General features: G+C 41.4%; 1 protein-coding gene across 1 annotated transcript in view; it reads right to left on the bottom strand.

Moving 5' to 3' along the window:
• Positions 1-2,446: 2,446 nt before the first annotated feature.
• Positions 2,447-25,817, bottom strand: part of NT5E (5'-nucleotidase, ecto (CD73)) — a 58,392-nt gene continuing 35,021 nt past the window's right edge. The window contains exons 4-9 of the mRNA XM_006870646.1: positions 17,285-17,482; positions 16,274-16,428; positions 13,997-14,102; positions 7,026-7,175; positions 5,496-5,696; positions 2,447-2,821 (exon numbers count right to left, since the gene is read on the bottom strand). Of these exons, the coding sequence (XP_006870708.1) occupies positions 2,658-2,821; positions 5,496-5,696; positions 7,026-7,175; positions 13,997-14,102; positions 16,274-16,428; positions 17,285-17,482 (974 nt within the window). The 3' untranslated portion in view covers positions 2,447-2,657. The remainder of the gene's footprint in view (positions 2,822-5,495; positions 5,697-7,025; positions 7,176-13,996; positions 14,103-16,273; positions 16,429-17,284; positions 17,483-25,817) is intronic.

Raw genomic sequence — 25,817 nt, forward strand, 5'->3', positions numbered from 1 at the left:
AGAAGTAATGCCTGAGATGGAAGCAGAAAAGATGACGTGGAGATATGGAGCAGCTGGGGACTTTAGACCCAGAGATGGAGAGGGGTTGTGTGCTGATGACCTGGGGGGTGGGGGGGCAGGCTTCTAGTGTATACCATTTGGTTGGTTGATGATGCATTGAGGGGATTGTAACCATGGCAATGAAATGTAAAATTAATGTTCTCCCATGTAAACTATCACATAATTCACAATAAAACTTTAAAAAAATAGTAGTAAGCAGGGTGTGGGACTGGGTGCACCAGAAAGAAGGGGACCTTTTCCTAATTTTGGCAGGGAGTTTCTTTTTTATAAGAAACCCTACCTGCTCTTTTGTGGCAAACTGCTGAAGGCAGCATTGCTACCAAATGGAATTAATATGTCTGGTTGATGATGGTACAACAACAGTGTGTTCCCAAATTAGATTCCATCCATCAAAGCCAAAAAATGTGGTAGTCTCACTTAAAATACCCTACTTTTTAATTTAAAAATTGGATGCATTTCCACCTCTTTAAATGGTTTTGAGAGTAGGGGTGATCAAATAACGAGGAGGATACGATCAAGAGGAATTTAATTGGTGATAAGTTGTCAGAGAACTTTACGCAGTCTTATTTTATTGGATTTGCCTAACTGAGAAAATAACTACTAAAGACCAAGAAACATACAGTAAATTTTATTGTTTGGCACTGTAAAGTGGTTCAAGGTCATTTTTCAGTGCTACTGCATAAAACATACACTTTAGAAAACTTACAAAAATGCTTAAGAAAAATATTTCCAACAGGATAGGATTAATCCTCTTTTACCGGCCAACCCTAAAAAATATATCCCAAATGAACTTTTCTTAAGTTTTCACTTCTTAATCTTATTGACATTTGTTTTGTGTATAGCCAATCTATACATGAAGTCCTGGTGTGGTGTGGTGAGGATAAGTAAGCACTGGACTGCAAAGTCGGTTTAAACCTCAAGGTCATTGGTTCAAACTTACCAGCTGCTCCTCAGAAACCGTATATAGGGTCACTATGAGTGGGAACCAACTTTACAGTACTTAACAACAACAATAGCAATCTGCATATACGTTGAGCCACGATAATTATTTTACTGCCACAACCTTTGTAAAAAGGCTATGAAGTTTAAAAGTATATTTTGTAGCAAGAATGCGTAATATTTGTAAATACTAAGGAACAAGCTTACCCTCTCACCCACCCCACAACCCTCCACCTTCCCTAGTCAAACTTGGGCTGCTCATTGCTCAGTTGTTAAAGTGAAAGCTCCCAGTTTTTGTTGAATCACTTATATGGTACTGAGCAGGCTCACAGGGTCTCACTCCCCACATAAGCAAGTATGTATTTGTTCTCTGGGCGTAAGTCATTTCATCAGTCTGTCTATTTCCTCAGTATTCACTTATAGGGGTCTACTCTCTGGACTTGAGCATGACTTAGAGTGATTGTTGGGATTTAGAGGCAGAGCTGACCACTTCTTAAAAATTAGTGTTTAACTCCCTTCTGGATTTTCCATAACTTGATGTATGGGTTTGTTGTAACTAGAATAAGTAACCATGCTTGTATTTTGCCAGGGGTGGGGCAGTACAGGTAAAGAATTAAAGCTTTTTCTAGAAGGGTCTCTTCTCATGGCACCTTCATTTTAGGAAGAAGGAAGGAAAGACTACAGAAGCAGAGCTGATGAAACTCATAAAGCTAATAACCACTAGTGTCATGTGTCAGGCTCCACTGCTACTCTTTATTAAATACCTATTTGACAAATCTAAATGTTCTTGAACTCTTAGAATGTGAATTTTCCTGGGTGTTCTGCTTTTCCTTTCCTGTTTTTCCTGCCTTTGGTGTCCCTTAGCCTTTCTCGTTATCTGCTGCATGAAGTTTGTTCCCTTACTCTCAAAAGGCATGTGTGTGATGCAACAGAAAATTCTACCCTGTGTTTTTAAATACTGTAAAAAAAGGAGCTAAAAATGCCCCTCCCCCAAAAAAAATTTAAAAAAAAAATAGAGACCGGAAATTATCATCCATTGAATTATAAAAAGTGGAGACTATTCAGTATCATTCTGAAGAGCAACTCGATGTGTTAAAAGAGTGCTGAACAAGGTCAAAAGACCTAGGTTCAAAAGCCTTAAGATTTTTCACTTTTAGCTGTACAGCCTTGAACAAGTTAATTCTCTCAGAGCTTAAATTTTTTAACCTGTGAAATAGAAATCGAATACCTGCGTTACCCACCAAAGTAAGTTGTGGCACCAATGTACTTAAATTTGTAAAAAAAAAAAAAAAAAGTTCCTGGTAAACAGAAGGTGTGTTTGATGGATTAGAACTGGTCTATAGAATTAAAAATGATTTCTGTGATTATTAATAGTTAATACAATTGTATAAAAATTTGCTTATGTAAATTTAGTTGGCCCTTCCTTTCATAAGATTCAGTTTTAATTTTTCTCCTTTTTTTTATTTCTTCTGTCTCGCGAACTTGTTGACCTTGAGTGATAATGTCAGCTTCTTTTTTGTACAACGTTGTGAACTTCAGCTTCTAGGAGCCTACATTGATGTTCTGTGCCATCACAAAGCCAGGTCCGGAAATACAGACTTGAACCTCATTTGAAAAAAACGTAATTTTGTGCATTAATGGCAAGGAGAAGTTTTTTTCTATTGGCATAAAACAAGGCTCACTGCCAATAATGAAAGAAATACTAGAAAAAAGTTCCCTTGGCAATAACTTCCTGCAGAAAATTTGATCCGACCTTCAACTGCTGGGTAAACTACTTTCATTTTTAAGATGTATTCAGCAACCACGTTGATATCTTGGTCACCTAGAAAAACACATAAGTATTTTAACCACAGAAATGTAATTTTTAACGAACAATTTGGGATGGGGAGAAACACACTAATGCACTTCTCTAAATTCCCATGTACTTATAGAAGGGAAGCTATTCCTTTCAGACACAGGGGGAAAGTATCATAGAAGACAAGAACAGTGGTGATGATAGTGTAAAGAATTTGATTGCCTTTTCATGTTCCAGGTGTGAAATGTGCCCATTATTCACTACTGAATAATTGATGTCAAGTTGAGTACTTCATTTTTTCTGTATAAATCAGATTTTTTTAAAGTAAATGATCCGAATGAAAATTTTCAAGCAGCAGCTTGAGAAGATAAAGTAAATTATAATGAAATGTGCAAAGACTGGAGTTAGAAAACCAAAAGGGAAGAGCACACTCAGTATTTCTGAAGCTGAAAAAACTAGAGAAAAAATTCAATCCTTGAGTTGCAATATTGAAGGATTCTTTGACAAATGGACTTCTGGTGTGGCACTATAGAATAAACACTGGACTGTGAACCACAAAGTCAGTTTAAACTCAAGCGGTTGCTCTTTGGAAACCCTATACAGGGTTGCTATGCGTTGGAACCGACTCAAAAGCACTTAACAACCACAACAATGGGCAAAATATTGAATTATACAGGAAGCATCAAAAGAAGATGAAAGATATACATATGCAGAGTCACTGTATCAAAAACAATTGGACATTTTTCAACCATTTCAAGAGGTAGCACATGAATAAAAACTTAACAGTATCGAAGAAGTTCAAGCTACGCTGAAGACACTGGCAAAAAAACAAGCCTACAAGAGTTAACAAATTACAATAGAAATGTTTCAGCAAACTGATGTAGCACTACGTCAAGAAATGGGGAAGGCAGCGACCTGGCCATCTGACTGGAAAAGAACCATATTAGGACTCATTCCAAGGAAAGGTGACTCAACAGAATGCAGAAATCACTGAACAATAGTACTACTATAACCAAAATTCAGTAAAATTTTGCTGAAGATAAATCCAAAACAGTTGTAGCACTATGTAGACAAGGAGTTGCCAGAAATGAAAGCCAGATTTAGTAGAGGACATGGAACTAAGGATATCATTGTTGCTGTCAGATGGATCTTGGCTCAAAGCAGAGAATACCAGAAAGATATTTGTTGTTGTTATTAAGTACCTTCGAGTCAGTTTCAACCCAGAGCATCCCTGTGTAGGGTTTCTGAGGCGTGGCTGGAGGGTTTGAACTGCCAACCTTGTGATTAGCAATTTAGTGTTTATCTTACAGTGGCACACCAAGACTGATATTTACTTGTACTGTACTGACTATGCAAAAGGATCTGACTGTTTGGATCATAATAAACTATGGATAACATTGCCAAGTATAAGAATTCCTCAACAATTATGCTCAAGTGGAGCCTATACACAGACCAAAAAACAGTCCTTTGAAGAGAATAAGGGGATACTGACTGTTTCAATCAAGAAACATGTGCATCTGGGCTGTGTCCTTCCACCGTGTTTATTCAGTCTGTGAACATATCCAAGAAAGTGGATCATATAAAGAACATGGCATCAAGACTGGAGGATGACTCATTTACAACCTACAGTATGCAGACGACCTACCTTGCTTGTTAGAAGCAAAAAGGACTGAAAATATTTACTGACAAAGACCAAAAATGACAGTATGGATTGCACCTCAGTGGAAAGAAAACAAAAATACAACTGGATCAATAAAATAATAAACAGAGAAAATATTAAAGTTATCAAAGATTTCATTTTGCTTGAATCCACAATCAACACTCATGGAAACAGCAGTCAAGAAATCATATGATGTATTGCAAGTCAGTGACACAGAACATTTTAAAGTGTTAAAGAGCAAATATGTCCCTTTGAAGACTGAGTGAGGTGTGCCTGTCCCAAGACAAAGTATTTTCAGTTGCTCATATGCATGTGAAAGTTGGACAATGAATAAGGAAGACTGGAGAAGAATTGATGTATTTCAATTGTGGTGTTGGTGAAGAATATTAAAAGTACCATGGACTGCCAGAAGAACAAACAAATCTGTGTTGGAAGAAATACAGCTAGAGTGCTCCTTAGAAGCCGGATGGCAAGACATCATCTCTCATATTTTGGACATGTCAGGAGGGACCAGTCCCTAGAGAATGACATTGATAAAGTGTGGAGTGTCAGTGAAAAAGAAGAAACCCCCTAAGGATTGACACAGTGGCAGTAACAATAGGCTCAAACAATAATTGTGAGGATGGCACAGAAGCGGGAAGTGTTTCATTATGCAGTGCATACATAGTGTGGTTAAGAATTAGATGAGTAATAACAGCAAGACTTTTTTAAAGGTGCGCAGTACTCCAGAGAGCAATTCTTACGTAGGCACAAAACTGATTTATATCTTACAATTTAAACAGCTTGTGAAAATATTTTCCACCTGAAACTTTTTTCTCTGGGTTTGGACAGATGGGGTGTGTGTCAGAGGAGGAGCATGTACTCCCAAGTGCTCAGCTGCTGTTTCCCACCAAGTAAAGCAGGAGCAGAGTTAGCAATATTGGGGCAGGATCTCTCTCTGGCTTTGCCCTCATAGGTTCCCTAAGTAATTCACCTTTATGGCCCAGTCCTGTGATTGTTGAGTACCTCTGAGGTAACACAGAAGAAAACACTTGTGCTTACCAGAATCATGTTTGAGTAATTCATTTTTTATCATCTGGAATGAATCTCCACCACTGGCAAGGAAGCTTGGGAGGATCACCTTATATACTTCATCCATTTTGAGAGGCTCATAAATGGGCACTCGACATTTGGTGCAAAGAACATCTATGCTGACAACTCTATTCCCAGGTTTTTGTGAAAGATCGTATACCACATGAATTCCTAGAAACAAACAAAAATATTTTTATGTTTTCACTGGATCCAAAGAGATTTCTCTTAACTAACACAAAGGGGTTTGGGCCAAGATCTGGAATGGGCAGTGGGCTCACATTTTTATTTCTTTTGAGCTTGAGCAACGTTTGACCAGACAGCTGAGGTAACTCTGCAGCTACTCTTTGTTTTGATTAGATTTAACTTGAGTCCTTCTGGGAGTTCTGGAACAACTGGAAGGAAAACTATCTATGGAACAGGTGAGGGACAGCTCTGGAGGGAGGATGATCTTGTTTTCCTCTGTTAAAATTCTGAACTAAGTGGTTCAGTAACATGGTTTAATGGCTTTGAAAATTGAAAGTACATGACAGGCACAGAATATTTGTTAGAATTTTGAAGATGATTAAATAACAATAATTTGGGACTGACCGGCTTTCACTAGGCTTGCAGCTACCTCGTACTTTGCTGGAGCATCAAAGCAGTGTTGCCTTGACTTCCATCAGGAAAAATGCAGAACGCCAGGGCCCTTTGACTTTTCAGTCATTTCTGACAGTGAGATGTTCTATAGAGGGTGGACTTCAGGAGACACACCCAAGTGGGAACACATGTTCTATAGAGAGTGGACTTAAGTAGGCAAATCCACTGCACTCAGGTGAGAACATTATAACTGAAAAACTCGAGGACAGAATATGATTTCAAAGTAACATATTATTACTTGAAGGATTATTTCACTGTACTATCATGTTAAATATTGACAAAAGTTTTTCAGTGGCCCGTGGCACTTTGAGAAACACTTACTTGCATTATAACCTGTGTGGTAAGGGTAGTTTTCTTACTGCGACAAGCCAGGTTGAAGGCTTGTCCAGATCACTGTAGAAATGGAACTGGGAGCAGGTGTTCCAGTTTGTTCTACACAGCCCATTCCCAGAAATCATCCTTGTCAATACTGATTGGACACCACATTCCTCTGCATAGTTCCAGGCAATTACAAATAAAATGGGTAAGGGATTAAAAATGACTTCTGAATGCTTAGCTAAGATTTTAGTAGGCACTAGCCCTCAAGGCATCTGACCTGCTTGGAATGTACAGGCCCAGCTCCTGCAGAGCCCTCTGATGTCCACATCAGACCTGGCAAACAGCACTGGCACTCATTGCCAGGGCTTTGGAGGTTTGACTGACTGACTCAGTGGATCTGGAAGGCTGCAGCCTTTGAAGGCTATGCAATTGTCTTGGCTGAGAGCAAACCTGGCCATGGAGGTCCCTGCTGAGGGAGAACTGAGCCAACCAGCAGGTAGTCCTTCATCCAATGGACACGCTGGCCCTACAGCGCACGTGACTTACCGCCCACCTGCAGGAATTCTCCAGTGGACTGGCCATGGCGGTGGACGCTGTGCTCAAAGGCTTTCTTCAGGGTAGAGCCTTTCAACTGGACCAAGTCAAAGGTGCCTCCAAAGGGCAATACAGCAGCCAGGTTTTCCCAGGTAATTGTGCCTGAAGATAGTCACAAATTATGCAAGAAAGAAAACAGCTTGAGAAAATATTTACCTTAATTAAGCTCAGTTTCCTTGAGGGCTGAAGGAGGAGGTGATGGTAGATCAAAATCACAGTTATTCTTGGGTCCATTTAGACTCATGGCAGCCCTGGGTATGTCGGAGTAGAACTCTGCTCCATAGGGTTTTCATTGGCTGATTTTTTTGAAAGTATATTGTCAGGTTTTTCTTTTGAAGTATCTATGTGTGAACCTGAACCTCCAACCTTTTGGTTAACAGCCAAGCATGTGAACTGCAAATGAGGGGACTTTGAGAACAGCACCAGCTGTGGGCAAGTGGTTCCAGACAGTCAGGAGTGTTACAGTTGGGCTATGTGTCAACCTGGTTAGACCATGAAACTTGGTGCTTCAGTAGTTATGTAATGATGTCATTCTTCTCCATTTCATCCCCAAGATGTAATCAGCCAATCAGCTGAAATGGTGGTTTCCTGCCTCCAATATATATGGTCATCCTGGTAAAACTTGCTGGCTTTTGGTCATTTAGATCAGCAGTGGACAACTCTATTTCTGCCAAAATTTATAACATCATTCATGGGTCATACACAATTATCAACTTAAAATTAGCCTGCTATATTTGGTCAAACATTTAATTAACTCACCCCTAATGTGTTGGCTCTGAAGAACAGATTTGATACATTAAACACTAAAGACAGAAGACCAAAAGAGTTGTGGGATGACATCAAGAACATCATATATGAAGAAAGTAAAAACCCATTAAGTCAGTAAGAAAACGAGAAAGAAGGAAAAGGTCAAAATGGATGTCAGAAGAGACACTGAAACTTGCTCTCCAGCGTAGAGATGCTAAAGCAAATGGAAAAAAGTACGAGGTACAAGAGCTGAACAGAAAATTTCACAGATCAGCTCGAGAAGATAAAGCCAAATATTACAACAAAATGTGCAAAGATCTGGAGTCAGAAAACCAAGAAGGAAGAACACACTCAGCATTTCTCAAGCTGGGGGAACTGAAGAAAAAATTCAAGCCTCGACTTTTGTTACTGAAAGATTCTCTGGGCAAATTATTAATGGTGCAGAAAGCATCGAGACGATGGAAGGAATACACAGCGTCACTGTACCAGAAGGAAATGGTTAATGTCCAACCGTTTCAAGAGGTAGCATATGATCAAGAGCCAATGATACTGAAGGAAGAAGTCCAAGGTGCATTGAAGGAATTAATTGGCAAAGAACAAGGTACCAGGAATTGATGGAATAAAAATTGAAATCTTTCAAGAAAGTGAGGCGGCACAGGAGGCACTCACTCATCTCTGCCAAGAAATTTGGAAGACGACTATCTGTCCAACTGATTGGAAGAGATCCGTATTTGTTCCCATTCCAAAGAGAGGTGGACCCAACGGAATGCGGAAATCATCGGACAATCTCTTTGACATTCCATGCCGAAAGAACCAACAGAACTGTGTTGGAAGAAGTGCAGCCAGAGTGCTCCTTGGAGGCCAGGATGGCCAAACTTACTTTATCACACTTTGGACATATTGTCAGGAGGAACCAGTCGCTGGAGAAGGATATGTTTGGTAAGGAAGAGGGTAAGAAAAGAAGAGGAAGACCCCCAATGAGATGGATTGACCAAGTGGCAGCGTCGATGGATTCAAGTGTGGCAACAATAGTGAGGCTGGCCCAGGATCGGGCAGTGTTTCTTTCTGTTGTGCATAAGGTCGCTATGAATTGGTATCGTTTCGATGGCACCTAACAACAATGTGTTGGCTCTGGTGAATCCTGGTGTGGCGCTGTGGGTTAATGTGCTGGAATGCAAAGTTGGTTTGAAGTGCAAAGTTGGTAGTTCAAGCTCTCCAGCTGCTTCTTGGAAACCCTATACAGGGTCACTATGGGTTGGAACCGACTCAACAGCATGTAACAACAACGTGTTGGCTGGGAGTCCTGGAGTGGCACTGTAGGAAAAGCACTCAACCTCAAGTTGGGTTTGAACCACAAGGTTGGCGGTTCAAACTCACCAGCAGCTCCTCAGAAATCCTTTATAGGGTTGCTATGAGTTGGAACCAACTCGATGGAACTTAACAACAACAAGTGTGGGCTGGAGCTGCAGTTACCTTGGCAGGACCAGACCAAAGGATTTCGCGGATCTTATACAGCCCATGCCAGATGTTCCCCACCCCTGCTTTAAATACCGCATCTGTCTCATCATCATCTGACCTCTGATTCTTGGAACTTGAGCGAGTAACTTGTCCAACCTGCCAATCCAATCTTGTCTATGTGAGTCAGGAAAACCTCCAGCCTGACATCTGACCCACAGATTTGAGATTTGCCAATTTCAACAATCTTGTGAACCACTTCCTTGAGATGAAGCTCTCTCTTTGTGTGTGTATATATATATAATTCACTGGTTTTGCTTCTCTAGAGAACCAGACTAAGAAAGAGAGGTAATATAGTCAGTAGGCCTCCACCATTGGGCAAGATGGAGAGAGCTTATAAATGGTGTGGTCAGAAGTCAACTATGTTCTAACTCAGATCTCCTGGCTTGAAGCTGAATCTCCAGTGCATTCAGCATTGCTCATTTCCTCTAGACAGGCAGTGTGTCTTGGCCACCTGTCCCTGTTGTCTGATAATGAGATGAGCTTAGGCTTTAATTGATGTGGGCTTCAAGAGTGTCTTGAATATTTTACTAGCTGATTTCTATGACTTGATGAATCACTTTTATGCCCTTTTTTCCATAGTCTTATAACTCACACCACATGATTGGATAGTGGTGTTAGGCGCTCTCAAGTCGGTTTTGACTCACAGTGATCCTAAGCACAACAGAGCAAGACACTGCCCAGTCCTGCACCATCTTCACAACTGTTGTTGTGGTTGAGCCCATTGTTACTGCCACTGTATCACTATATATTAGATGTGGACCATATTTCTGAGGAAAGTACCCTTACAACTGATTGATCACATCAGATCACATCATGGAGGTGAATGCATTATATCACTAAATGGAGGATAACTACATCTAGTTGAGGGTCTTCCTATTTTTTGCTGATCCTCAGCTTAGAAGCCTGATGTTCTTCTCCAAGAACAGCATGTCCTTCTGAACAACAACATATCCAAACAGCAAGAGATGAAGTCTGGCCATTCTTGCTTCTAAGGAACTGCATTCTGGCTGTACTTCTTCCAAAACAGATTTCTTTTTCTTTTGGCAGTCTATAGTGCTTTCAATATTCTTTTCCAACACCATATTTCAAATACACTGATTTTTCTGCAGTCTTCCTTATTAATTGTGCAACTTTCACATGGATATATGGCAACTGAAAATATCATGACTTGCTTCAGGTGCACCTTAGTCTTCAAACTACTATCTCGGCTCTTGAACACTTCAAAGAAATCCTTTGCAGCAGATTTGGCTAAAGCAATGCGTTGCTTGGTTTCTTGACTGCTGCTTCCATGAGTGTTGGTAATGGAGCCAAGGAAGATGATGAAGTCTTTGGCAACTTCAACCTTTTCTCCATTTTTCATGATGTTATTTATTGGTTCAGTGGTAAAAATTTTTGTTTTCTTTATATTGAGGTGCAATACATACAGAAGGTTGTGGTCTCTGATCGTCATCAATAAGTATTTTAAGTCCTCTTCTCTTTCAGCATGCAAGGTTGTATCATCTGTGTGTTGCAGGTTGTTAGTCTTCCTCCAATTCTGATACCTTGTTTTTTATATAATCCAGTTTCTTGGGTTATTTGCTCAGCACACAGATTGAATAAGTATTGTGAAAGAATACAACCCTGCCACACACATTTTCTGATTTTAAACCATTCAGTATCCCTTTGTTCCATTTGAACAACTCCCTCTTGGTCTATGTAAAGGTTCCTCATGAGCACAATTAAATATTCTGGAATACCCATTATTCCTAATGTTATCCATAGTTTGCAATGATCCCCTTTGCATATAGTCAATAAAAAACAGGTAAACATTTTTCTGGTTTTCTCTGCTTTCAGCCAAGATCCATTTGACATCAACAATGATATCTCTCGTTCCACATCCATGTCTGAATCCAGCTTGAACCTCTGGAAGTTCCCTGATGCAGCTATTTTTGAATTATCTTCGGCAAAATTTAACTTGCATTTGATACTAATAATATTGTCCATTTTTTTCCTAGAAAGGTTTTGGTGATTGGTGCTTAAATTTGAATAATAGTGGTATTAACTGGTCTTCCTTGTAGGTGTATGGATAGTATCTGATCACAGACAGCATTCTGCTTTAAGTTGGATCTTGAAATGTTTTTGATGAATGTGATGCCATTCTTGGTATATTAAACCATATGATTATTAGATTCAAAATGGCCAATACTAGTCCATTTCAGCTCACTAATGCCTAGCATATCGATATTTGTGTTTCATTTCATTTTTTACTTCAAACATTCCTGGATTCATACTCCATACATTCCATGTTCCAGTTATTAATGGACGTTTACAGCTGTTTCTCCTCATTGTGTGTTGTGTCCCATCAGCAAATGAAGGCCAGGAAAGCTTTACTCCATTCTCATCATCACGGTCAACTCGACTTTGAGGAGGCAGCTCTTCCCCAGTCACATTTTCAGTGCCTTCCAAACTGAGGGGCTCATCTTCCGACAGTATATCTGACAATGCTCCACTGCCATTCATCAAGTTTTAGTGGCAAGTAGTCCACCTCTTCCTTCTTCATAATCTGTCTTAATCTTGAAGTGCTGCTGAAACCTGTTCACCATGGGTGTCCCTGCTGGGATTTAAAATACCAGTGGCATAGCTTCCAAAATTAGTAACATGCAAGCCACAGTACAACAAACTGACAGACAAGTGGTGGCTTGTGGAGTTTGTTGTTATTGTTACGTGCTATGGAGTTGGTTCCGACTCATAGCGACTTTGCACAGAGTTTCCGAGGCTATAAATTTTTATGGGAGCAGAAAGCCTCATCTTTCTCCTGCGGAGCAGCTGATAGTTTTGAACTGCTGACCCTGAGGTTCACAGCCCGATTCGTAACCACTATGCTACCAGAGGTAGAACCATGCAAATAAGGTGTAGGAACCCTGAATGAGGGGATTGGCCAATTTTGCTATCCCACTAGTCTTAAAATAAGCCATTCCAGAGGCAGTAAAGAGTGGACCTCACTACCACCAAGAAGAAGAGCCTGGAGGAGAGTACATGCTTTGGACTCACGGTCTCTGACCCAAAGACAGGGCGAGAGGGCTAACATCAGAGGCAGCACAAAACTGCAAGAAGTGGCAGAGAAATGGCAGCAGCAGACTCAGGAGACAGAATGATGGGCTCCTCAGTCCGTGGACTGAGAAAGCTGAGTGCCTTCAGGCAGGAGCCTTGTTGGTGATGTGGAGTGCCTCCAGGCTCCTGGATGAGGCTAGGCTTGCCAACCCATGGAGCTAGAGTTAGATGACTTGGGCTGAAGCTTATTGGCAGAGTGGGGTGCTTCTAGGCACTTACAGTGTGATCTAAAGAGCTTGTGACACTTACCCATGCAGGACAGAGGCAGGGCAAAGGGTCACAAGATAGGGCCACAGAGAAACTTGCCCATGGGCATGCTGAGAAGAGGCTGTCCAGATTGAAAACTGTATCATGAGTCATTCCTGGTCCTAAATTTTAGCCGGTTACTTTCCCAATAAACCCCTCAAATGTGAGCATAGTTTATGTGTTGTGTGGCCACTGCAACAAATGATTGAACCCAGAAGAGAAGTAGAGAGTGCTGTGGAAGGGATGGCTTGTGTCAAAATTGGTAAAAAGGTTGGAGACAGGAGTATACCTGACCTCTGCCTCACAGTAATTAAGTGTTGAGCTGTTGGTCTTCATTCTCTTTCCATCTTGTGAAGTTCGAGGAATTCAAGCTTCCCTGCCACACCATTTTTACAATGTCTTTTGCCGTCTGATAAAACCTTGAGTTTCTACAAATTCACTGTTGTTAGGATCCATCAAGCCGATTTCTACTCGTGGTGACCCATCATGACAAAATAGAACTGCCCTGTAGGTTTTTCTAGCAGTAATCTTTTAGAAGCGTATTGCCAGGTCTTTCTCCTTGGTGCTGCTGAGTGCTTTGTTCTTTATCCTTTCGGTTAGCAGCAGAGCATTTAAGCACTATGCCCCAAAGGCTTCTTGCAAATACAACTATACTAGAATAATATAGTCTAATCCAGTAGTATGTCTTTTCCAACACAGAAGTCTGGTGATTTTGTTTTTCTCCTCCCAGATGCCAAGGTGGAGGCTGTCAATCGTTTTCATAAATGATCCTCAGTTATTATGTGGCTTCCTGAATCAGGGATTTACATCAAGCTTGCAGTTCACTAGGTGTGACGCTGTACAGTAACTGCTCACCTCCAAGATCGGTGATTCAAACTCAACAGTTGCTCCTCGGAAACCCTGTACAGGGTAGCTATGAGTAGGCACTGACTGGCCAACATTTAACAACAATAGCAAAGTTGGTGCTGTAGGATAAACACTAGACTCCTAACCACAAGATTGGTGGTTCAAATCTACCAGCTGCTCCTTGGAAACCCTATACAAGGGTTGCTATGAGTTGGAGTTGACTCAATGCCACTTACCAATAACAAAACTGCTGTGTGAATATCTATGAGAGAACATAGGTAGGAGTGTTCCTTTAGGCACTGGGCTTGAATGGCAACTAACCCAAACTCAAAGAGCTGACACTGGTATATGGCTGACAGCAGAGATGAGCTGAGGTTACCCATGGACAAGAGCATGATCAGGGCCTGGGGCCTAATGAGAATGCAAGGCCAGGAAGGGAAAACAGTGAGCAAGGATCCCAAACCTGGTGAACATACCGTTGTTCTGCTCATCGATGGGTGATCGAATGCTGCCTCCATTGACAATGCACATGGACACGTGGTTCCAGGTCATTTCATCTGGGTGTCTAAGGTTGTTGTTAATCTGTAACAATTATACAAATTAATCATTCTGAGTTTTCTTCTCTAGGATTAGTTCTAAAAATGTAGTTTTATTGAATAAATGACCTTGGGTGGCACCAAGAGTCAAGCTCTTGGCTACTAACCAAAAGGTTGGAAGTCTGGTTCCACCCAGAAGTCCTGTGGAAGAAAAACCTGGTGATCTACTTTGGAAAAACGACAGCCATTAACAACACTATAGAATGCAGTTCTACTTTGACACACATGGGTTCACCAGGAGTTAGAAATAACTTGTTGGCAGCTGGGTATTTTTTTGTTTGTTTTACCCCTTTGGAGTAAATAAAGCTGTTTTTCTTCCTTTTCCTATATTCCCAGAGATTTTTTCAAGTATAATTAGTCAGAACTAGCTTTATGTTCTAAAAAGCACAAATATGACATTGTGACCAGTCTTGTATCAGACGGAATTGGCTGTGATATTCTGGCTCTTAGAAACAGCTTTTAGTTTCCTCTCTTAAGACCCGTGTATGCTCAGGCCAGTGCGTCTTAGGCAACGTCCACTCATGGTGGAACCTTGGTAGCTGGACTGAGCCTCCATGCTGAGTGGCCTACAGTGCTGCCCCTCCACAGGCACCCCAGGGCAGGTCATGTACCTCAGGACAGGACCCTAAAATCTGCTCCGTCCTAGACTTTGTACCAAACAAGAACCCTTAACTACATACCTGTGCCCTCAGCCAGTTCCCAAGCTGGCAATCTGGGGGGCAAAAACAGCTGCCTTAAACTGGAGAAGTTCAGGCTCATTCTTACTTTACTTTTATAAAAATAAATGTTTAGTTAAAAGAAATATATGAATACATTCTTTTAAAAATTTTTTAAAAAGAGGTGAAAAAAAAGTTTCCTTGCACTTGTCCCAGCCTTTTACAGAGAGGTAAGGCCTGTCAGAAGAAGCTCTGGTAGCGTTGTTGTTGTTGTTAAGTGCCTTCGAGTCGGTTCCGACCCATAGTGACCCTGTACAGGGTTTCCGAGGCTGTAAATCCTTACGGGAGTAGAAAGCCTCATCTTTCTCCCGCGGAGCGGCTGGTAGTTTCGAACCGCTGACCTTGTGGTTCGCAGCCCGATTCGTAACCACTACACTACCAGAGCTCTGCGAACCACAAGGTCAGCGGTTCGAAACTACCAGCCGCTCCGCGAGAGAAAGAGAAGGCTTTCTGCTCTCCCGTAAAGATTTACAGCCTCGGAAACCCTGTACAGGGTCGCTATGGGTCGGAACCGACTTCACGGCACATAACAACAAGGCCTGTCAGGAGCCTTACCTTTTTTTACACATTTACATGCTGGGCTCTCTTTAGCTCCCTCTCATACTGACTGCATGTGGCCAAGGAACAGGCATTGGTCTCACCCTGGAAAGCATGAATGTTGTCATTCACTAGGCCAACAGTTTCTGAGTGTGGCTGTATACCAGATACCATACTTGGTATCTGGTATACAACTGACAAAGTGGCTGTGGGATTTCAGCAAGTGAGAATGGTGAGTCTGACCTTGGAAACTTGGGCTCAGCATGGCCCCTAGGAGGCTACTGTGGCCAGCTTGCCCACATGACCAGAAGGGATTTGTGTGGATGATCTTGCTCTGCCACAAGACTTACTGTCATCATTATAGGTGCATGTCATAATTCTACACTTGTAAAGGAAGTTCCAGCCACACTAGGTCTAGGTTCTATGAAGCCAGTGGATAATCTGGTGAAAAATAATTGTTAGGCAGATGTGTTTTAGCTATTATGTCTACATTTTCAGGGCAGACGAATTTGTTATGCATTCTGATCATCTTACAAAAGAGAAGCAACATCTGAAATTCAGACATCTAAGATGAACATCTTAAAGTTTTTAGCTCTCTTAAAGCAATACAGTGAGGATTGCCTGGCCTAGTTCTAGCACCTTACCAAGACACCATTGTTAAGTGCCCTTGAGTCGGTTCCAACCCATAGCGACCTTGTATAGGTTTCCAAGGACTGGTTGGTAAGCTTGAACCACTGACCTTGCGGTTCAAACCGACCTCGTAGTCCAGCGCATTAACCCACAGAGCCACACCAGGAGTCCTTCCCAAGGCCCTGAGAACCACCAATTCTATAACCATCAGTTCATTCCACCTTGTGTCCTTCCTTCCTCCTTGGGTACAGGCCTGTTCCTGTGGATGACTTACCATAGCATCACAAATCAAATTGCCCATGTTGCATTCTTTAAAACGGCACGACTGAGTAGAGCCATCCAAGTAGACAATTGTTTTTCCCAATTCCTGGGCAGAATAATTATCTAATTTTATCCTCCATTTGTTAATGTCTGCCTTTATTTTTGGATCTAGGTAGGGGAGAGAAAAAAGGCTGCAGTTAAGGCAGATCTCATACTGGGCTAATTTCTAGAGAAGGAAAAAGAATTAAGCACCTGCTGTGGTACAGGTTTCTTTGCCGTATTTATTTGTGTGCATTTTGCATTTTGGATTTGAACTTCACATTTCCGTGGGAACCTCCATATCCTAACATTAACTCAGAACATCTATAGGAGCACCTGTGATCCAGCTGGCATAACATTAGTGACGTAGCAGCGGCGGCTGTATGCAGGGCTTGCCTGCGGGGCCATCACTGTCTGTGTTGTCCTGATCCCCACTCCTCCAGCAATTCAGAGTCCTGATCTGATCATGGAGCAGGTACAGAGGGAAGGGTAGATGTGTGTTCATGTATGTCGTATGAAAATGGATAACATAAAATTTACTTTTTAGTCAGATCCCAGACAAAAGAGTATAATAGACACTAACAGTCCAGATTCTTCATTTGATAAAGAAAGTAACAGAGCCTGTGGAGAAGACACACTGTTGCTAAGTGGTAGGACCAGGATTTGAGCTCTGCTTTGCCCAATGTGCATCCTTATGCTACAGTAACCAGCTCTCCTTTAAGCATGAGTTGAGTGACTGTCCCATGTTTGTAAAAGCTTGTAAAAGGCAGAAGCAGCAGTGATACAATGTCTGATGCTGAGGAGTCCTGGGAAGTATTGGAGCTTTGGGGCTTCTGGGTTTGTTTTCTGTCTCTTTGTCCATTAAGAGGGAAAAGCTAAGTTCTTCAGAAATTTTATAACCTTTTCCTGAAACATTATTTTTAAAAGGAGAAAATTCAGCCATGTAATTGTTGTATTGGTGGAACATATCCTGAATTTTACATACCTTCAGGAATGCTGCTATTTAGAAGAATGGGATTTCCATATGAAGCAATGACATTTCCTTTTTCATCAAACTCAACATTCAGATAGCCCAGGTATTTGCCAAAAGCATAGGCCTGGACCACAGGAACCTTCTGTCCATCTTCAGAGGTGACTATGAATGGGTACTTCCCAGCGGGCTCCTCTTTGGAAGGTGGAGTGCCTGAAAGAAAAGAGTTAATCAAGTCAGCCCTTGTATACACTGGCTACAGGCCAGCAGGCCATTGACTGGAAAACTGTGAATTTTAAACTGATGGTTGGCCAGCTGCTGCTGCACATAGTTGGTCTTTCAGATCACTGCCCAGGCAGTTGTCCATTTTCCAATGCCCTTTTGGCACATGAATTCTTCCTTTCTTAATTCAGCAGGCAATTACTAAGCTCCTCCTCAGTACAGGGCACTGTGCCTGGTGCTGTAGGGATGGAAAGGTACAAGACTACTATTATTATCCTATCCTCTCTCTAGCCTAACCTGGCTCCGTTTTTATAAGCAGGCTTGGTTAGCTCAGACACTTCACTTCACTATGCCTCAGTTTTCTCATATGTAAAATGGGCCAAAAAAAAAAAATTTCCTATTTTACAAGGCTGTTGAGAAGATTAGAGAATACTGAAATTGTCAAGGACTTCACTTTAGTCTGCAATCAATGACAATGGAAGCAGCAATGAAGAAATAAAATAGTGTATTACACAGGGTAAATCTACTTCAAAAGGCCTCTTCAAAGTGTTGAAAAACAAAGACGTCACCTAGACGACTAAGATGTGCCTAATACAAGCCATGGATTTTGTAATCATCTCATATGCATACAAAATCCAGGAAATGATTAAGGAAGATCAAAAAAAGACTGATGCATTTGAATTATGGTGTTGGTGAACAATATTGAATAACTGCTTAGAAAAAAATAAACTGTCTTGGAAAAAATATAACCAGAAGTGAGGATGGTCAAATGTCATGTCATGTTCTTTGGACATACTGTTAGGAGGGACCAGTCTCTGGAGTAGGACATCATGCTAATTAAAGTTGTTGTTGTTAAGCGCTGTCAGTTGATTCCAAGTCTTAGTGAACTTACGTAGGATTTCTGAGGAGCAGCGGGTGGGTTTGAACTTCTGACCTTGTGGTTCGAAGTAGAGAAAGACTCTCCATGCGATGGACTGACACAAGCTACAACAACGGGCTCACATGTAACAATTGTGTTGGTGGCCCAGGACCAGGCAGTATTTCGTTCTGCTATACATAGGGTTGATATGAGTCACAACTGACTTGACTGCATCTACAAACAAAAGTCTATAAACTACCTAATGTTAGTGTCTGGCACATAGTAGGTGCTCAATAAATGTATATGCCTTTCCCTTATGAAGTGATGATAACCTACAGAAAGCCCAAACACACACATAAATGAAGGAAATGACAAAAGAGCTGTACTCAGATTTTGTGCTAAATTTTGAGTCCCACCCCAGCCAGACCTCACATTAGTCAGGTTCTGCTGACCTCTGTCTCAGTGGGGGCTGCATATCACCTGGAGGTTGGGTGGTCTGCCACTGCCTCAAGGGCACATGCCTGGATGTGAGCCAGGAGTCTGGCCACACCGGAAGCATGGTGACGTTCTTTAATACCACAGCACTCTTCCTTTTGGCACACCACTGTTGACATTTCACCTCACAGAAACAGCAGTACAGCACGGGCTGTTGTGAATCAGAGCTCATGCACCAGATGCCCTTGATTCATTTGTTTCCACACTTCCCTCACTGCACCCATGACAGTCCTTGCTATTAGATATGTACAGAGGGCCCTGGCACTGTGGACGAGTTACAAGTTTCCCCAAGATCAGGTCTTGGGCTAAATTTCATTTGATTTTCCACTTATACCACGAAGCAAGTTTCATTCTTATCCCCACTTTACAGATGAGAAGACTGATGTTGTAGGCAATATGACCAAAGTCAAATAGCTGCCATGTGATGGAGATCAGACTGAAAAGCTGTGTGCCAATGGAGCTTATGTTCGTTCAATCTACGACACTACACAGCCCAGCATTGTGCTGAACTCATAAAGTCTGCCACAACAAAACGAGTCAATGCAAACTCAGGATCTGCAGCTGGACTTGAGTCCCAGGCTGCTGCTAGATTTCTTCCTTCAGGTAGATGAGTCAGCATGAAATGCTATGAAGATGAACCTATTTCTGATATTGTCCCTATTGTCATGAGCTCATTCCAGCTCAGCAATGATAGGACCAATTGCAAATACCAGCATTCACAAGCAGGAAATAACTGCTGATACCCTTAATTACTCATTTCTGGAAAAAGGAAAAAGAAAAACCAGTCTAGGAACTTTACTTTTACAAAAAAATACCCCATTCAAGATCCAATAAAAGTGTTGTCCCATCTCCATTTGCTGTGTAAGTGCTGTCACCTCAGGGTCACCCTATATGTGTTGACTGTGATAGTTACAAAGAAGGCTAATGCTCCAAGCATCCTCATTCTTTCTGTGACTGTTTTCCTTCCAGCAAGCCTGGAGTGTGGTCTTTACTTCAGAGAACAAGGGTATATGGCAGCCCCCCTCTCAGCTGGGAGGAGTCGTGGAGCTGTGGAATAAACATTGGACTGCTAACTGCAAGGTCAGCAGTTCAAATCCACCAGCCACTCCTTGGAAACCCCATACAGGATCGCTCTGAGCTGGAATTGACTCGATGACACTTAACAACAGCAACAACTCTCAGCTGGAGAGGTCTGGGGAAGGTGGTTCCGTGGCTGAGACCAGATGCTTAGGCAGGTGCAATTCCACATCTGTCCACAAGATAGCGCAGAATGTCCCCATCCAAGAGGAAAAAGCACTAATCAGATGTAGAAAAGGAGATTCTGAGAACCCCAAGAGAACAGCAAGCCTGACTTTTTAGGTTGGTTGTTTTTTAGCCCTTGTTTTTCTGCCGGTTACAGAAATATCTGCGCTAAAAGAGGATGTAAAAGTTAGGAATGTGGTGACAATCCTTATCAGATCAGCTAGCACTGGGCCAAGAGGAGCTAGCCATCCCAGAGATCCCACCCGTTGGACTGACTCTCCCCAACTCCACCCCAAGTTCTGAAATGCACAATGTTCTTTTTATTAGAACAAAAAGTGAGTTATCTGCATTTTAAACAAACTGAGTAAGGAACAGGGAAGATGCTTCTGATGTGGCTGATGTAATGGCAAGTTCAATTTGGAAAACATCTCTGACTCCCATAGACCGGGACCTCTGCTTCCCTGACTTCCCAACCCCAGAAAACCCCTGGCATATGAAACAATCCAAGGCGTCACCTTTCCCACACTATTGACGCTATCCAGCCAAAGATGTTCATTACCAAACATTCCCCTCACACAAACCCTCACGTCTGCTTAGGAAGTGAACTCATCGTTTCAGCAAGAAGAAATTGTTCACCAGAACTGAATTCCAGCCATCCATTAAATACACAATCCAGGAAACAAAACCAGAGACGCCATGGAGTTGTGGGGATATGTAGAGTTGGGGATGGGGCATTTCTTAGCAAGAGTGTGTATCTGAGGGGGACCTCCCCTTGTCTCCGAGCCAGTTCTTAGAATACCGTGGTCACAAGTGTCACCTGGACAGTTGCCCTCCCAGTGGCCAGAAGGGATGAGAGGGCAGATCAGGTGGTGAGAGACATGCCAGACAATAAGCCTTTGAAGTGGTTTCCAACAGACTGAATTCTAGAATATTTTAAGATTGTTCATGCTATAAGCAGCTTTGGTTGTGGTACAGGATAAGCACTGGATTGTGAACTGCAAGGTCAGTCAGAGGTTCAAACCAACCAGCTACTTTGAGGGTAGAAAATGAAGTTGTCTGCTCCTGTAAAGATTTAAAGTCTCAGAAAAGCTATATGGTGTCGCGATGAGTCAGAATTGTCTTGGTGGTAGTGGGCTTGGGCTTAGCTTGGTTCATGCTATGATTTTAATGTGTAATGGGACTGATTTAAGAACTTCTGAGTTGGGGCCCTTACTAAAATGACTGAGTAAAAATGGTTGGTAATTAGTTGCTATCTTAGTTTTTAGTGCTGTTATAAAACAAATACCATAAGTGGATGTCTTGAACAACTAAAACTGTATCCGCTCACAGTTTTTGTTGTTAAGTGCCGATGAGTTGGTTCTGAGTCATAGCAACCCTGTATAGGGTTTCCAAGGAGAGGCTGGTGAGTTTGAACCTCCAGTCTTGAGGTTCAAAGCAACTCTGCAGTTCAATTCTTATCTCACAGCACCACACCAGAACTAGTTTCACAGTTTAAGAAAATTGGAAATTATCGAAAATGAAATGGAATGCATAAACATAGGTATCCTAGACATTAGTGAGCTGAAATGGACTGGTATTGGCCATTTTGAATCTGACAATCACATGGTTTACTATGCCTGGAATGAAAAACTGAAAAGGAATGGTGGTGCATTCACCATCAAAAAGTACATAACAAGATCTGTCCTAAAGTATAACACTGTCTGTGACAGGATATTATCCATATGCCTACAAGGAAGACCAGTTAATACCACCATTATTCAAATGATTACCAAACACTAAAGCTAGTGATGAGGAAATTGAAGAATTCCACCAACTTCTTCACTCTGAAGTTGACCAAACATGCAATCAAGATGTATTGATCATTACTGGCAACTGGAATGCAAAGGTTGGAAACAAAGAGGAAGGATCATTAGTTGGAAAATATGGCCATGGTGATAGAAATGATGCTGGAGATTGCATGACAGAACTTTGCAAGACTAATGACTTTTTCACTGTAAATACCTTTTTTTAAACAACATAACAGACGACTGTACACATGGATCTCAACAGAAGGAAAACACAGAAATCAAATTTACTACATCTATGGGAAGACATGTTGGAAAAGCTCCATGTCACCAGCCAAAACAAGGCCAGTGGTAGACTGTGGAACAGACCGACCATCAATTGCTCTTATGAAAATTCAGGCTGAAGGTGAAGAAAATTAAAACAAGGCCATGAGAGCCAAAATATGACCTTGAATAAATATCACTTGAATTTAGAGATCATCTGAAGAACAGATTTGACACACTAAACACTAAAGACCAAAGACCAGAAGAGTTGTGGGATGACATCAAGACCATCATACAGAAAGAAAGCAAAAAGTCATTAAGAAGACAAGAAAGAAGGAAAAGATCAAAATGGATGTCAGAAGAGACACTGAAACTTGCTCTCCAGCATAGAGATGCTAAAGCAAATGAAAGAAATGAGGAGGTCCAAGAGCTGAACAGAAAATTTCAAAGGTCTGCTCGTGAAGACATAGTCAAATATTATAATTAAATGTGGAAAGAACAGTAGTTAGAAAACCAAAAAAGAAGCACACACTCAGCATTTCTCAAGCTGGGGGAACTGAAGAAAAAGTTCAAGCCTCAACTTGAGGTGTTGAAGGATAATACAGGCAAAATATTGAATGATGCAGAAAGCATTAAAAGAAGACGGAAGGAATATACAGAGTCACTGTATCAAAAAGAAATGGTCAATGTTCAGCCATTTCAAGAGGTAGCATATGGGGAAAAAAAAAAAAAAAGAGGTAGTATACGATCAAGGGGCAATGATCCTGAAGGAAGAAGTCTAAAGTGCACTGAAAGCATTGGCAAAGAGCAAGGCACCGGGAATAGACGGAATACAAATGAAATCTTTCGACAAACTGATGCCGCGTTGGAAGCACTCACTCAACTATGCCAAGAAATTTGGAAGACAGCTACCTGGCCAACTGACTGAAAGAGATCCATATCTGTGCCCGTTCCAAAGAGAGATGACCCAACAGAAAGTGGAAATCACCATACAATATCATTGCTATATCATGTGAGTAAAGTTTTACTAAAGATAATACAAAAATGGCTGTAATCATACATTGACAGAGAACTTCAAGAGTTTCAAGCCGGATTCAGAAGAGGACATGGAATGACGGATGTCATTTCTGACACCAGATGGATCTTGGCTCAAAGCAGAGAATACCAGAAAGATGTTTGCCTGTGCTTTATTGACTGCACAAAGGTTTTGGATTGTGTGGATCATGACAAGCTATGGACAACATTGTGAAGAAAGAGTACTCCAGAACATTTAATTGTGCTCATGAGGAACATGTACATAGACCACGAGGCAGTTTGAACAGAACAAAGGAGCACAGAATGATTTAAACATAGGAAAGGTGTACACCCGGGTTGTATTCTTTTGCCATACTTATCCAATCTCTATGCTGAGCAAATAATCTGAGAAGGTGAATTATATGAAGAAGAAGGAGGCATCTGGATTGTAGGAAGAATTGGAGGATTGTTTTGATTAATAACTTGTGATATGCAGATGATACAACCTTGCTTGCTGAAAGCAAAGAGGACTTAAAATACTTATGGCTGAAGATCAAAGACCACAGCCTTCGGTATGGGTTGCATCTCAATGTAAAGAAAACAAAAATCCCTTCTACTTACCAATAAACAATATCCATATAAATGGAGAAAAGATTGAAATTGTCAGACTTCATTTTGCTTGGATAAACCATCAACACTCATGGAAGCAGCAGTTAAGAAATCAAACGACGTATAGCATTACAGGGTCGCTATGGGTCGCTATGGGTCGGAACCGACTCGATGGCACTTAACAACAACAACAACAACAAATAGCATTAAGAAAATCTGCTGCATAAGACCTCTTTGAAGTGTTGAAGATGTCAGTTTGAGGACTAAGGTGCACCTGACCCAAGCCATGGTATTTTCAAGGACTTCATATACATGCAGAAGTTGGACAATGCATAAGGAAGACCGTAGAAGAACTGATTCATTTGAGTTATGTTGTTGGAAGAGAATACAGAAAAGTATCATGGACTGCCAAAAGAACAAACATCTGTGTTTGAAGACGTACAGCCAGAGTGCTCAAGCATGGCCAGATTTCCTCTCCCATATTTCAAACATACTGTCAGGAGGGACCAGTCCCTGGAGGTTTGGAGAAAAAAAAGGAAGACCCTTATTGAGATAGATTGACACAATGGCAGCAGCAATGGGCTCAGATGTAGCAATGATTATGAGGCTGGCCCAGGACCAGGCAGTGTTTCATTCTGTTGTGCCTAGGGTTGCTATGAGTAGGTGTCAACTCTATGTCACCTAACCAAAAAAAAAACAAAAAAAACCCTACGGAACAATTCGACTCTGTTCTATAAGGTGTGAATCGACTCAATGGCAGTGGCAGGTGGGTTTCTGCAACAGCCTTCTAATAGGCCAACCTCTTCAGGCCTCTTTCGAATCCATTTCCACATCTTCTGAGCCATCTTCCTAAACATAAATATAATTGCATTACTTCCAGTTTTCAATAATTTCCTCAGAAAACTGACAGAAATGTTTTATATAAATATCAACTGTAAGACCCATATGATCTGGTCCTTTCCTTACCAACTCCATCAAGAACACCAATTTAGCAATCGTAACCTCTTTCTATTCCTAGACCACACCTACCTCTTCTAGAGTCTTTGCATACGGCCTATTTAGACTCTCAGCTCCCCAGTCAGGTTCCACTTTACTGGCTCCCACTGAGTTCCACCAACTGGAAACATGAAATTGAGGAAGTCAGGGGACAGGGAGGCTGGCACACAGGCAGTGCTTACCTCATACACTCAGATCCCAGCTCAGAAGAAGCATAAAAATCTTGGATGGTCTACTATGGAAAGTGTTTGCTAAGCTAATGAAGTTTTTTCAGTCAACAATAATTTACACTTTCAATTATGCCAGACAAACCATGTAGACACAGTTTTCCGTGTCCTCACAGAACTTATTGTCTTGAAAGAAATACCGACATTGACATAAAAAATTTTTTTTTAGATATACACGTAAATAATTTATGTGTAAAACAGTAAAAACAATTATTATATACATAATTAGAGACCATGCTAAAAAAGTGAAGTACAAGATGCTGTGAAGACATAATAAGAGAATCTGACTAAATCTAAGGAATTATCAATGAGTGTTCCTCTGAGGGACTGACATCTGGCTAAGCCCAGAGGTGGTATTGTGCCGTGGAGTCGGTTCTGACTCAGCGACCCTACATAGGGTTTCTCAGCAGGAGACATAATTTACGGGAGCAGAAAGACTCATCTTTCTCCTGCGGAACAGCTGGTAGTTTCGAACTACTGTCCTTGAGCCCAACTCGTAACCACTACCCTACCAGAGCTCCTTCCTTCAAGGGAGTAGACACTTCATTTCTTTATATTAAATAAGAGGTAAACTTGACTATAAATTACATAAACCTGAGACACTCACTTGAGAATCTGAACTAAATTCAAGGACAACCAGTATATCTTCGTATCTTTAAAAGATAAGAAATCAAGAGTTGGGTGTCTCAGCCTAAGCAGTTTGGCTTGTGTTCCACTCAGTTCTGTTGCCCTCAGTTTATACATTTCTCCCAGGCTTAGAACAACATTTTTAGTTGCAGATTTGATAATGCACTGAACTTCAAGGTCAGTTTGAACCACAAGGTTGGTGGTTCAAA

The sequence above is a fragment of the Chrysochloris asiatica genome, unplaced genomic scaffold (assembly GCF_000296735.1).
Source record: "Chrysochloris asiatica unplaced genomic scaffold, ChrAsi1.0 scaffold00146, whole genome shotgun sequence".
NCBI classification, from domain to species: domain Eukaryota; kingdom Metazoa; phylum Chordata; class Mammalia; order Afrosoricida; family Chrysochloridae; genus Chrysochloris; species Chrysochloris asiatica.